The following is a 15,000-nucleotide window of genomic DNA, read 5'->3' as shown; positions in this document are numbered from 1 at the left end:
AGCTGGTGTCTGGAAACTGAACGTCAGTAATGGCATTTTTCAGACTTAGTTTTTGTTCTCTACCTATCTCTCTGTCCGCAGTCTATGTTGGTTCCTCTCTCTCTCTCTCTCTCTCTCTCTCTCTCTCTCTCTCTATGTGTGTGTGTGTGTGTGTGTGTGTGTGTGCCTGTCTGTCTCTCCCATTTTATTGTGAGAAAAATAGACGGGGAAAAGCATGGAGGGAGGTCGAGAGTGAGTGAGAGAGAGAGAGAGACTGAGAGAGAGAGAGAGAGAGAGAGAGAGGATTATTTGATTTGATATGACGGAGAATACACGTACGAAATACTATCAAAGAGAGAGAGAGAGAGAGAGAGAGAGAGAGAGAGAGAGAGCTATGAAGATATTGTTGTGGATGAGAACAATAAAGAGAGGAATAAGAAAACAAATGAATTGTGTGGATGAATAGATAGATACATAATAAATTTAAACATAGATATGAAGGCAGATCGATTGATTTTGTCGGTAGGTAGATGGATGGATGTATGTATGAAGGAAAAGATGGGTGAATTGATGAAAAGGTGAAACAGAAAGAGAAATATAGATTCATAGACAGGTAGATAGATAGATAGATAGATAGATAGATAGATAGATAGATAGATAGATAGATAGATAGATAGATAGATAGATAGATAGATAGATAGATAGATGGATAGAAAAGCGGATGATGGAGAGAGAGAGAGAGAGAGAGAGAGAGAGAGAGATGTAGTACCATATACCTGTCCCAACAACGATCAGGCCCTGGGACTAAAACCACCCCTATCTCTCGCGCTCTCTTTCTATCTCTCTCTCTCTCTTTCTCTCTCTCTCTCTCTCTCTCTCTATCTATCTCTGTGTGTTTCCTTATCTCTCTCTCTCTCTCCCTCTGTGTATGTGTATGTGTGTGTGTTTCCTTCTCTCTCTCTCTCTCTCTCTCTCTCTCTCTCTCATTTATCAATTCCGGAATCGGTAACATCTAAAGATGGATGAAAAGAAGAATAAGGAGGAAGAGGCGGAGAGGGAGGTGGAGAAGTGGGAGTTGAAGATAAAGAGAAAATAATAATGAAAAAAATGTAGAGACATAAATAGATAGATAGATAGATAGATAGATAGATAGATAGATAGATAGATAGATAGATACATAGATAGATAGATACATAGATAGATAAATACATAGATAGATAAATACATAGATAGATAGATATATAGAGACATACAGACATACAAATTGATAGATAAATACAACCAAAGATAACATATTGCACTGTATATATTTGTCCCGATGGTTGTCCGGCCCCGTAGGCCGGCCCCGTAGAACGTAAAATTTCGTCGGCGACTCGTCCTCCTATATAAGAAGTCACTGCTCTACTCCCATTGGAAAACCCTATCATTTATTAGTAAGCTGACACTGTGTCGTATAGGAGTTATAAAAACTATTATTCCTCTCCTCCCATTGGAAAAACCTATCATTTTATAGTAAGCTGACACTGTGTCGTATCATCAACAGATCCTATAGGAGTTTGTTTTTTTGTTTTATTTTTTAAAACTATTATTCCTCTCCTCCCATTGGAAAAACCTATCATTTTATAGTAAGCTGACACTGTGTCGTATCATCAACAGATCCTATAGGAGTTTGTTTTTTTTTTTGTTTTTTTAAAAACGATTATTGCTCTCCTCCCATTGGAAAACCCTATAAAATTTTTTAAAGGAATTTATTTATTTATGTTTCTATTTAGTTGTTTATTTATTTAGTGATCTATTTATTTATTTATTCATCTATTTATTTATTTATTTATCTATTTATTTGTTTATCTATTTTTTTATTTATGCATTAATTTATTGATGTATTTATTTATTTATTTATTCATTCCTCTTTTTATTTTTTCGAAAGCATTCGTCAATTATAGGTCAAGTAAATGTTCAATTTCTTTTTTTACATCTGTGCTGACCTTCATGGCTGCTTTAAGATCTGTGGACTTTTCCAGAAGTCTAGTGGTCAATCCTCTGACGTAGAATTTGATCATCTCGCACTGCGTGATGTAATTCATAACGATGGCCAGGATGACGGAGTTGAACACTGTCCTTCCGATCAGCTCCATGATCAGCATGATCCAGTAGCCGCATTGACTAGGGACAGAGACCAAATGGAAAAGGCTTAAAACCAAAAAAGGCGTGAAGGTTATGTGATTTGAATGTGGATCTTTTTTATTTCGTAGAAGGATTGAACAACAATGCAAATGAATATTGTATTAGCTTCAATAGATAGTTCGAAGATGGCGTCACTCAGATCTTTGTTAATGTTTTTTTTTTTGCCATCCGCGTTTATGAGTAATGCTCACTGAACAGTATTAACCCGACTATAAACGTTCATGGATACACACAGTTTTGTGTGTTGGTCCGTTATACTTCCGGAAGGCAATGTTATGAGCTTCTTAGCCAAGCGCATACTATCGAGAGAAGAATCAAAATATCAAAAGAAACGTTTGAGATAGAATATTTAATTTGTCAAAATTCAAAAAAAAAAAAAAATGTCTCGCCATTTCCTCTTTGTAATATGTATTATGACTGCTCGGCACAGGTATCTTTGACTGAAGTATAATAATAGGAATAAAGGACAAATTCAATCAAGGATGCTGTGTGTTACTTTGCTTTCTTTGTTTGTTTTGTAATTTAAGGGATTTTTATTTTTGTTTTGTTTTGTTTGGTTTCTGACATTGTTAACTGAATGAACTCAATAACCCAAAGTGTTTCATTTTTTTAAAATATTTTAAACACAACAAATATTCGCGGGTGTTCAAACCTTTTACAATATCACTCAAGGAGCTGAATGTTAGAGAGGTGGGCCGGTGTTACCAATACTTAGCTTCTATACCAGAATAAATCATTCGTTTGGACCGAAAAATAAATAAAAAACTTACCGCTTACTGTCAAAAGCAGTTTAGATTTGAAGATGCATTTGTTTTCTATCAAAAAACATTCGTTAATGGACAATCCTTGATGAATTTCAAAAGTTGTGTTGAAATTATATCCTAATTGTTTTCATGATTAATTCCTCGCGAAATCGTGTGGGTATCGTTTCTGTTATCAACGTACCGCCTAGCCAGGCAGGGTTGCCAGATCATTTTTGAGTAAGAGACCAAACTAGCTATAGCAAGAGGCCAGATTCCTCGGCAGGAGCCCAAATACCACCAAACCCACCTTAGCCTCGCGAAAACTCTTTAGATTGTTAAACAATTTAGATAGGATAAGGAAAATTCGTATATATAGAAGCATTAGCAAATGCAATCTGTGGCGTTAGCACGTGTTGCATTTAGATATTTAGATTGCCAAATAATAAGTTTTACCGGTACCAGAGTAAAACGATATAACGGGGAAAGTCAGAGGAAGCCAAAAAGTTGGTTACAGGAGGCCAAGTGGCCAAACCAAATTTTGGGAGGCCAAATGGCTTGGGAAAAGGCCAAATTTCTCAAATTTGGCCACCAGGAGGCCAAACTAGCAACCCTGGCCCCAGGTTTTTAAAAAAGTTTATTGGGAAAAAGATACGGAACAAAGTGTCCATAGATAGGTATGCAATTTGGTGCATTAGTGCAGTAAAAATGCCTTTTTTTCTTTTATTCAATAAACTTGACTGCTGGTGGACCCTAGGCCTCTCTACAAGTCCAAGAAATAATACTCACTTTTTCTCTGCTCCAACGAAAATATCTACCCCCTACCGATCTAATTATTTGTAGCAGACGACAAATTTCTCAAAACGGTCACGTGACACTGTAAAAACAACACAGGAAGTCCATGAAAGCTTATTTACGGCATTTCCTTTGAACCGTGTAAACAACAAAAATTTCGTTTTCATTCGACTCAACGGGTCAGATTGGCCGGTATTATTTAACGAACTAAAGTTCTGAAAAATCAAAATGTTTCTTAGAAAGGTGAAAGATGCTAGTTTTTGAAACAGAGGTAGGTTTTTAAAAAAAAATCTTTATATTTTACGTGAATGCATGCTCAAGGCGAGTTGGACGTGCAGCGGAGGTTGGTAGGCCAAAGGCCCACCTCTACTTATTTTTGCCATTGTTTAAACAAATTCACCAAAATCCTTCTCCTCCTCCTAATCCTTCTAATTCTTTTCCTGATATTTCTCCTCTTTCTCCTACTCTACCTCATTTTTTCACCACCACCACCACCACCACTCTCATTTTTTCCACTCTTCTACTCTACTTCTCTCTTCATTCTTCTTCTTCCTCTCTTCTTCTTCTCTTCTTCTTCTTCATCTTCTTCTTCTTCTTCTCTTCTTCTTCTTCTTCTCTCTTCTTCTTCTTTCTTCTTCTTCTTCTTCTTCTTCTTCTTCTTCTTCTTCTTCTTCTTCTTCTTCTTCTCTTCTCTTCTTCTTTCTCTTCTTCTTCTTCTTCTTCTTCTTCTTCTTCTTCTTCTTCTTCTCTCTTCTTCTTCTTCTTCTTCTTCTTCTTCTTCTTCTTCTTCTTCTTCTTCTTCTTCTTCTTTCTTCTTCTTCTTCTTCTTCTTCTTCTTCTTCTTCTTCTTCTTCTTCTTCTTCTTCTTCTTCTTCTTCTTCTTCTTCTTCTTCTTCTTCTTCTTCTTCTTCTTCTTCTTCTTCTCTTCTTCTTCTTCCTTCTTCTTCTTCTTCTTCTCTTCTTCTTCTTCTTCTTCTTCTTCTTCTTCTTCTTCTTCTTCTTCTTCTTCTTCTTCTTCTTCTTCTTCTTTCTTCTTCTTCTTCTTCCTTCTTCTTCTTCTTCTTCTTCTTCTTCTTTCTTCTTCTTCTTCTCTCTTCTTCTTCTCTTCTTCTTCTTCTTCTTCTTCTTCTTCTTCTTCTTCTTCTTCTTCTTCTTCTTTCTCTTCTTCTTCTTCTTTCTTCTCTCTTCTTCTTTCTTTTCTTCTTCTTCTTCTTCTCTTCTCTTCTTCCTTCTTCTTCTTCTTCTTCTTCTTTCTTCTTCTTCTTCTTCTTCTCTTCTTTCTTCTTCTCTTCTCCTCCTCCTCCTCCTCCTCCTCCTCCTCCTCCTCCTCCTCCTCCTCCTCCTCCTCCTCCTACTCTACCTCATTTTCTTCACTTCCTCTGCTACCTTCTCCTTCACCACCACCACCACCACCACGACGACCACCCCCTCCTCCTCCTCCTCCTCCTCCTCCTCCTCCTCCTCCTCCTCCTCCTACTTTACCTCATTGTCTTCACCTCCTCTGTTACCTTCTCCTTCACCACCACCACCACCACCACCTCCCCTCCTCCTCCTCCTCCTCCTCCTCCTCCTCCTCTCCATGGCGTGAAAGCAAATTTTCTTTATACCATCCTCGGATAGCAGGGATTATTTTATTAAATAACCCATTATGCAAAGCACCTGAGCTGTGTTATAGCCATTAATATTTTGGCCAACTCACCCAATTTGAGTATAAAGTGGCATCTCTGGGAAATCGAACGCCCAAAAATAGACACACTGAATGAAGACTGTAAACAAGACCCAAACGGCCCCGATCACTAAAATAGATCTGAGGATAGAAGGGTATAAATCACAATGATTATTATCTAAATTCCCCTATCTATGAGTGTACCAGGGTTATTAAGTCATGTTAAATCAAGGTTTTAAAAAAATATATTTATTTATTTATTTAATTAATTATTTATTTATTTATTACCTTATATTTCTATTTATTTATTTATTTATCGTAATGACATAATATAGTAACGTAATAACTGGTTCTGAACTATCGGTGAAATGGCGGAGGCCCTTATGAAATACTTCTCCGACGAGCATAAAAGTGTATCCAGAGGAGAAAAACATTATAAATCTGATCATATTTTGACTTTTATACATTCTGATCACATGACATGTGAAAAAGTTCTAGCCAGCATGAAAAATAAAAAGTACCGATTCTCTTTGTTTAGAATCAAGCTGCTCGTTGCTGGGCGGACGCGACATCGGACTATTGAATCCAATTTAGGCCGTGTTGAGCCCAGGGACTGTATTGCTACGCAACATAAAAGCAGATAGGAGCAAATGCTAGGGTATCTATTGATGTAATGCGGCTATGTGGTCTTGTGGTATGACACTCGCTTTCGGGTCAGAAGGTCCTGAGTTCGAACTTCGCTCGGCGCATAGTTGAGTCCTTGTAAAAGGCTCTTTACTCACATTCTCTCACCGTACTCAGGTGTAAAATGAGTACCTGGCCGTTAACAGCGTTATCTCTGTCCGAAAAAAATTGTAACATCGCCTAACAGGCGTCATGTCCTGTCCTAAATTATGTTAAACGTTGCTGTTGGCCAGGGTCGCCTTGTAAAGCGCTCTGAGTACATTTAGTGGATATTGCGCTAAAATAAAAGCTCAATTTTTTACACACACACATATATATATATATATATATCTATACAATTACTTACCTGAGTCTGACTATCATTTTGTGTTGTGAATTTGTCCTTGTTTGAAAAGGGGTGGCTTGTAAAAACACCTAGAGAGGAAGAGAAAACAAAGTTAGTTTGATTGCATTTATCTGTTCAAACCGAAGTGCCAATATTAGCAAGTCTGATAACCGAACGCAATAATGGGCTTATTTTAAGTTTGTTGCAATGGACATTATTTTGTGTTGGTTTGAGAGTATTTCTATTACAACAATGAGGCCATATACATCGATTCAAACCAAGAAATATTTTATCTTATGAATGAATTACATGAATTTTTTTTTTTTTTAGTTTTTAAGGGTTTTATGGCGCTTGCAACACATTTAGTTCATATCAATACCAGTAAAAAGGAAGAAAATTGGATAGAAAAAAAACATTCTTGATATACAATTAAAAGGACTTGAGGAAAAGTAAGACATAGAGGAAATGGTTCAAATAGGGAAAAGATGTAGATTCTAAGAGCAGACTATCAGTGTACTTAGTTTGAAATCACCTAAAAGTCTCACCCAGACACAAGCACAGGTCCCAACTAAGAGGGATGCACTCAAATGATTCCAAAACATAAATAATATGTAAAGAAAACATATTACAGCACACAACAGAGAGATGATTTACAAGGAAAAAAATATCATCTTCCAAAACTAACTATACATTTGACTGTTTCCCTCTTAGCCAGGGTATCCGTTCCAGGGCCAGGACAAAACCAAGTAATCTCATTCCAAGACAAAAACAGAAAGCATGTTGGAAAACAGTTATAAGGTGATAGAAGACACACCTGCTCATTATGGGAGGTCAGGAACCCTACCCAGGAATTACAGGAATAATGGCTCGATAAATGCTCCTGACTCACTCACGAGAGCTAAGAGTTTTGTCCTCGTCGAGTTGAAATTTTGTAAGAATCTATTATCCAGATGCCTCGGGGTGATGCTTTAACCCGTATGCTATTTATACCAATTATGAAAAGACTTAATCGTTTATCCAGGTGTCAAAAAAATACCTACAAAATTGTCTATTCTGACTAGTTGCAAAAATGTCCTAAATACGAAAAATACATGAATGCAAAATCATGCAAAAACAAAATTTAGCAAAAGATAGAAAAGTCCTTGAGTTCCAAGAGGTTCATAAAGTTAAAGCCAGCATTTTTTAAAAAATCCTGTTTCTCCGACGTTAAACAAAAAATAGCGATTGCTTTCAAACTCTATAGATGTAAATAACAAAGTGAAATTGAATGTAACTTAAATTTAATATCCAAAAACAGATGAAATGTACTTTCCTTACAAAGGAGCATACTATTTCCTGCCTATCAACGTTTTTGTTTATTCATCTTAACAACGCCTCTACCACATTATCTTATTTGTCTGTAGTGTTTCAATCATTCTTTGTTGAAAAAGGGGAAACCCGAAACGTCCATTTGATCTGTATTAATTTTTTTTGTATATTAAATTGAAGCTTACATTCAATTTCACATTGTTATTTATTTCTTTGAGCTTCGAGCAGCACCATTTACATCACCCTATAGATGTGACTCAAGTCGATCGAAAAATATTTCTGTCAGGTCTAAGAAGCTAGGTTACCTAATCATTGCTGAATTGACAAGTCAGGGTTGTATGAGAAGAAAAAAAAATTGGATAGCCCTTTTGTTGTGCGGCTATGTGGTCTAGTGGTATGACACTCGCTTTCGGATCGGAAGGTCCTGGGTTCGAGCCTCGCGCTCGGCGCATAGTTGAGTCCTTGGAAAAGGCCCTTTACTCACATTCTCTCACCGTACTCAGGTGTAAAATGAGTACCTGGCCGTTAACAGCGTTGTCTTTGTCCGAAAAATTATCATATCGCCTAACAGGCGTCATGTCCCGTCTTACATGTTAAATGTTGCTGTTGACCAGGGACCCCTTGTAAAGCGCTTTGAGCACGTTTAGTGGATATTGCGCTAAATAAAAGCTCAATTTTTTAAATTTTTTTTTTATAAATTGAGCCATCTGGATCCGTGTGAATTGTGCGGCTACTACGTGGTCTTGTGGTATGGCACTCGTTTGTTTGTTTGTTTTTAAGGGTTTTACGGCGCTTGCAACACATTAAGGTCATATCAGCGCCAGTAAAAAGGAAAAAAATGGGATAGTAAAAAGTTCTAGAATTACAATTAAAGCACCCAAGAAAAAGTAAGACATAGGGGAACTGGGAACATATAGGGATCAGATGTAGATTCCAAGAGCATACCACCAATGCACTTAGTTTGAGATCACCTATAAGTTTCATCCAGACACAAGCACAAAATCCAACAAAGAGGAATACACTCAAATGCTTGCATTATACATTAAAAATAACAAATATAATAACACATAACAGAGAGATGATTTACAAGGAAAAAAATATCATCTCCCAGAACAAAAACTATGCATTTGACTGTTTCCCTCCTAGTCAAGGACTTCGGCCAGGGTCGAGACAAAACCGAGCAATCTCACACCGAGACAAAGACAGAAAGTAAGTTGGAAAAAGATATAAGGGGATAGAAGACACGGTAAGTACCTCCCTGCCCACTGTGGAGGTAGGGAACCCCACCCAGGTATGGCACTCGCTTTCGGATCGGAAGGTTATGGGTTCGAGCCTTGCTCGGCGGATAGTTGAGTCCTTGGAAAAAGGCTCTTTAATTACACATTCTCTCACCGTACTCAGGTGTAAAATCAGTACCTGGCCGTTAACAGCATCGTCTTGTCTCTGTCCAAAAAAAAAATGAATAATGTCATATCGCCTAACAGGCGTCATGTCCCGTCTTAAATGTGTTGCTGTTGATCAGGAACCCCTTGTAAAGCGCGTTGAACACGTCTAGTGGATATTGCCCTATATAAACGCTCTATTTATTTTTTAATAGCTTGGTTATCGTGAACGTTTGTGAGCGAGGGATCCGCTCTATGTCAGTTGACTTGTTAAAACAAAAGTCACGGCACGGATAAGGCATTCTAGATCACACGTGCCAAGCACTGAAGAGGCTTAAAAAGAATTTTAAAAACAAAACAAACAAAAAACAATTTCATTCAATTTTAATTCCATTTACAGCCAGTTCTTTATTTCAACGGGTGACATTGCTTTAAGATTCAACATTATTCGTTTCTTCCGGCGCAAGTTTAGGGAAACAACCTCAGTAAACTATTTGATTGTAAAAAAAAAATTAATAATGGTTATCTCCCTTTGATTAAAACTAAGATATCGTCAATGCCATTTTGATGTTTATAATTCATAAATCAAATGCGTAAAATAAATAAATGAATAATTAATTCATTAATTCATCATGTATTATTAATACTAATATTAATATTGATAATAAAAATAATGATGATGATGATGATGATAATAATGATAATAATAATAATAATAATAATAATAATAATAATAATAATAATAATAATAATAATAATAATAATAATAATAATAATAATAATAATAATAATAATAATAATAATAATAGAAGAAGAAGGATGATGATGATGATGATGATGATGATGATGATGATGATGATGATGATGATGATGATGACGAGAAGAAGAAGAAGGATGATGATGATGATGATGATGATGATGAGAAGAAGAAGAAGGAGGAGGAGGAGGATGATGATGATGATGATGATGATGATGCTGACTCGAGTAGTTGTAGGTTCATTGTTGTAATGGAAATATGCTCTCAAACCAACATCAACATATCGTCCATTACAACGCTGTTCAATCAAGCCCATCATTGCGTTAGGTTACCAGACCTATTAATATCTACACCTAGCACTATGTATATCCGTAAATATATGAAAAATAAATGCCCCGAAAATATATGTGTGTGTGAAACAGTACCAGGCAAATCAGATAGAAAATTTCAAGAAAAAAATGATTGTGTAACTTTAACAATCACAAGAAGTGAAGTGAGCAGGAAAGTGACTGAAGACAATAGAGAATTAAAATTTCGCGGCGGCGATGGGGGCTCGAACCCGCGACCATACTGGTACGACGCAATAATAATCACAAGTGTCTTAAGCTATAGGACTTTTAAGCCGTAGATTACATAAGTGTGTTTAAGTGTTTAAGGGTTTTACGGCGCTTGCAACACATTAAGGTCATATTAGCGACAGTAAAAAGGAATAAAATGGAACAGTTAAAAGTTCTAGAATTACAATTGAATCACCCAAAAAAAGGTAAGACAAAGGGGAATTGGTTCAAATAGGAAAAAGATGATTCCAAGAGCACACTGTCAAATTACTTTGAGATCACCTAAAAGTCTCAGCCAGGCATAAGCACAGGTCCCTACTATGAGGGACACACTCAAATGTTTACAAATCATATAGTGTATGTAAACAAAACAATACAGTGCATAACAGAGAGATGATTTACAAGGAAAATAATATCATCTCCCAAAACTCTAACTATACATTTGACTGTTTCCCTCCCAACTAGGGTATCCGGCCAGCTGGACAAAACCAAGTAATCTCATTCCAAGACAAAGACAGAAAGCATGTTGGAAAACATTAGGGGGATAGAAGACACAGTAAGTGCCTCCCTGCCCACTATGGGAGGTAGATGACACAGATCGATAATATGTACAAGAAAAAAAAAAAACACTCTAGAGCATTTACTAGAGCATTTATATAGCGCAATATCCACTAAACGTGCTCAAAGCGTTTTACAAGGGGGTCCCCGGCCAACAGCAACACTTAACATGTAGGACGAGATATAAGAATATTACATTTATTTCGGACAGAGACAACGCTGTTAACGGCCAGGTACTCATTTTACACCTGAATACGGTGAGAGGAAGTGAGTAAAGAGCCTTTTTTTTCAAGGGTTCAACTATGCGCCGAGCGAGGCTCGAACCCAGGGCCTTTCGATCCGAAAGCGAGTGTCATAATACCACTAGACCACATAACCGCACAATACTCACCTTCTCCATCAATGCATACAGTTGCTCATTCTCTTGCAACCGGAAGTAGTTCAAGCCCAGGCAGTATGCAATGAGATGTATGTAATAAGATGGGGATGATGTAGGTGGTAATGATGTGATGACACAAAAAGAAAAAAAAGATTCTCACCATCTCCATTAATGCATACAGTTGCTCATTTTCCTGCAACCGGAAGTAGTAAAAGCCCAGGCAGTATGCAATGAGATGTGATAAGATGGGGATGATGTAGGTGGTAATGATGTAAAGACACAAGAAGAAAAAAAGATTCTCACCTTCTCCATTAATGCATACAGTTGCTCATTTTCTTGCAACCGGAAGTAGTACAAGCCCAGGCAGTATGCAATGAGATGTAATAAATTAGGGATGATGTAAGTGGTAATGATGTGATGACATCCCTCGTTGTCGCTTGGAACGAGGTCGAACTCAGAGATATTGTGTTTATCCATCATATGCCTGTGATGGTGTCTGGCATTGACGGCAACGCGGTGGCCTTGGATGAGAACCCACGTCACGTTCGCAGGCGTTGCATTCGTTGGTTTTACTGTAGTTGGAACTGTTACCTGTCGCTGGAAGGGGGGGGGGGTGGAGAATGGGGGGGGGGGGGGGGTGTAGGGGTGTGGGGGGATGGGGGTGTAAGGGTGTGGGGGGATGGGGGTGTAGGGGTGTGGGGGGATGGGGGTGTGGGGGGGGAGGATGGGGGTGTAGGGGTGGTATGGGGGTGTAGGGGTGTAGGAGGTGGGGTGGGGGTTTAGGGGTGTAGGAGGGGGGAGAATGGGGGGGGGGTGTAGGATGTGGGGATGGGGTGGGGGGGGGATGGGGGTGTAGGGTGGGGGGATGGGGGGGGTGTAGGGGTGTGGGGGGATGGGGGGATGGGGGTGTAGGGGTGTGGGGGGGATGGGGTGTAGGGGTGTGGGGGGGGATGGGGGTGTAGGGGTGTGTGGGGGGAGGGGGGGGGAATAATTGAAATAATTATTGATGGAGGTGACATAGATAAGTTATGCAATGGGTTAGTTAAGTTTAAGATTGGGTTTTAAAGAATTGGGATGAGCCTTTATTTTCTCTCATATTTTAAGGATAATGTAGAGATAGTAAAAATATTCGCTTTGTGACGATAATGAAGATGATGACAAAGATGACGATGATATGTTGAGGTTGGGGAGGAGGAGGAGGAGGAGGAAGAGGAAGATGAGGAGGAGGAGGAGAAGGAGGAAGCAGAAGATGAGGGGAGGAAAATGAGGAGAGGAGAAGGAAGAGGAAGATGAGGAGGAGAAGGAGGGGAGGGGAGGAGGAGAAGGAGGGGGAGGGGAGGAGAAGAGGGAGTAGGAGGAGAAGAAGAAGGAAGAAGAAGAAGAATAGGAGAAAACTTTATTACAGCCTCTATATTATTCATTTTTTACTACCTTTTTTAATATCAAGATGTGATTTGAGACCTCGTAAATTGAATAAGTGACAAATGAGGGTGCAGGTACAGACTGGTGTAAGATAAAGATCTCAATAAACGTGTATGAAACAGTGCCAGAAAAAAGCAGAAAGAATAATACAAGAAATAAAAACCATTCCAAAAAAAAAAAAATCAACTAGTGACAGGTAATCAAGAGGTTTGAGGTTCGATCCAAGTTGGTGGGGTAAGCTGATTATCTGGGATGGGATTATTCTTGTATTTTATTTATTTATTTATTTTTAAAATATTTTTTCCATTAATTAATTAATTTATTTATTTATTTATTTATTTATTTATTTAATTTTTACTTTTTTATTTATTTATTTATCCATTTATTAATTTATTAATTTTTTTTTGCTTTGTCTGGCATTGTTTCATTCACATTTATTTAAAGATAAATTAAACTAATCAAAATCCTATCATTGTATTGTTGTATAAATTAGACCACTGAAAATTTAAAACTGCATCACTCTACAGTTTTTTTTGTTTTTTTTTTTTGATTTAGCAGATTACAGAACTGGAAGAATGCACCTTGTAACACCATTTGCCAGGGACTCTTAAAAAGTTAAGAGCACAAGTCGGTTATCTATAGATAAAGTTTATTTTTCTTTAAACTTTTAATCAGTAATTCAAATTGGCATTATCAACGTCATTGAGACAGGATGCGAACTTTGATCCTTGAAAAAGATATCAATGTATCAGTTTATATTTCATGAGCACATTAACCATAACAATAACAATAAATGGAAGAAAAAAGTTCATAAATTAAATTTGAACTCGTTTGATTTTTTGTTTTATTTCTTAGACATTGCCGTACTCTGACAAAAAAAAAGACAAGAGGAAACGCTGCTTAAGGCCAGGTACTTATTTTACACTTGAGCATGGTGAGAGAATAAGAGTTAGGAGCTTTTTTCAAGAACTCAACTTCTATGCACCGCTCAGACCGGGACTCGAATCCTGTACCTTCCGAGTGTAATACATAGCCGCGGTTATCCTTATATTATGGCTGTCTCTACCTTGTAAGGCGCACTTCTCAATGTGTAATACATTGAATTTGGTCTGTCTAATTATGTACATGTATGTGAGATAGCATCATCAATGACTCATTGCGGTTATATTTATAATATTTTATTGACGAATGATGGTCATGTTATCATATACATTAACGAAAGAAAGCGTGTCTGTATAATATAGATAGTCCGAAGTTGACGTCACTCAGGTCCTTGTTATTGTTTTTTGCCATCCGCGTTTTTTGAGTAATTCTCGCTAAACCGTAAAGTATTAACCTGGCTATAAACGTTCATGGTTACACACAGTTTTGTGTGTTGGTCCGTTTCAGTTCCGGTTGACAATGGTGTGATATTTTTAGCCAAGCGCATACTATCTATATATCAAGAAGAGTTTTGATCCGGAAACCTTCCATGTTTAGCATTTTGATATTTTTTGTCTTCTAAAAGCCGTTTTATTTATTGTTTTACATGACTACTTGACGGTGGCACATGACGTATCTATCTATGCGACAGTCGGATAAGTGTCGGATAAGAGTGCACAAAAAGGACGCTCCACAAGCGGTTTATCAGGTACGGTTTGAAACAATAATGTGGCTCTATAGTATTACCCCCTCTGAAGGTGGGAAAATGTAGCATTGTGAAGCATAGTGAACATAATGAACAGTTAAAATGTGCTATAGATAGTATGCAGATGACGTCACTCAGGCCTTTGTTATTGTTTTTGCCATCCGCGTTTGTGAGTTGTTCTCACTAAACTGTATTAACCAGACTATAAAAGTTCATGGTTACACAGAGTTTGTGTGTAGGTCCGTTATACTTCCGGATGGCAATGTTGTGAACTCCTTGGCCAAGCGCATTCTATCTATATAGATAGTATGCGCTTTGCTAAGAAGCTCACAACATTGCCATCCTCCGGAAGTATAACGGACCAAAACACAAAACTATGTGTAACTTTGAACTTTTATAATCTGGATAATACAGTTATGTGAGAATTACTCATAAACGTGGATGACAAAAAATAATAACAAAGACCGGAGTGACGTCAAATTCATTCTATATATATTACCCCCGCTGAATGTGGAAAAAATGTAGCTTTGTGAATCATAGTGAACATAATAAACCGTTAAAAGGTGCTATAATATAAATAAATGCTCATATCTGTAACCCACTGCATCAATTTGGTGTTGTGTCGTTGGAATCAGGT

General features: G+C 37.6%; 1 protein-coding gene across 4 annotated transcripts in view; it reads right to left on the bottom strand.

Moving 5' to 3' along the window:
- The window catches only part of LOC144981049 (uncharacterized), a 59,270-nt gene that overhangs the window by 10,267 nt on the left and 34,003 nt on the right, over positions 1-15,000 (bottom strand). For all 4 annotated transcript variants that reach the window (XM_078929139.1, XM_078929141.1, XM_078929140.1 and 1 more), the window contains exons 6-9: positions 11,618-11,911; positions 6,395-6,462; positions 5,398-5,505; positions 1,965-2,142 (exon numbers count right to left, since the gene is read on the bottom strand). In XM_078929139.1, coding sequence (XP_078785265.1) covers positions 1,965-2,142; positions 5,398-5,505; positions 6,395-6,462; positions 11,618-11,911 — 648 coding nt within the window. The remainder of the gene's footprint in view (positions 1-1,964; positions 2,143-5,397; positions 5,506-6,394; positions 6,463-11,617; positions 11,912-15,000) is intronic.

This window comes from Berghia stephanieae, chromosome 10 (genome assembly GCF_034508935.2).
Source record: "Berghia stephanieae isolate SIO BIC M18660-M18661 chromosome 10, UCSD_Bste_1.3, whole genome shotgun sequence".
NCBI lineage: Eukaryota > Metazoa > Mollusca > Gastropoda > Nudibranchia > Aeolidiidae > Berghia > Berghia stephanieae.
This window is presented reverse-complemented; position numbering and strand designations above follow the sequence as displayed.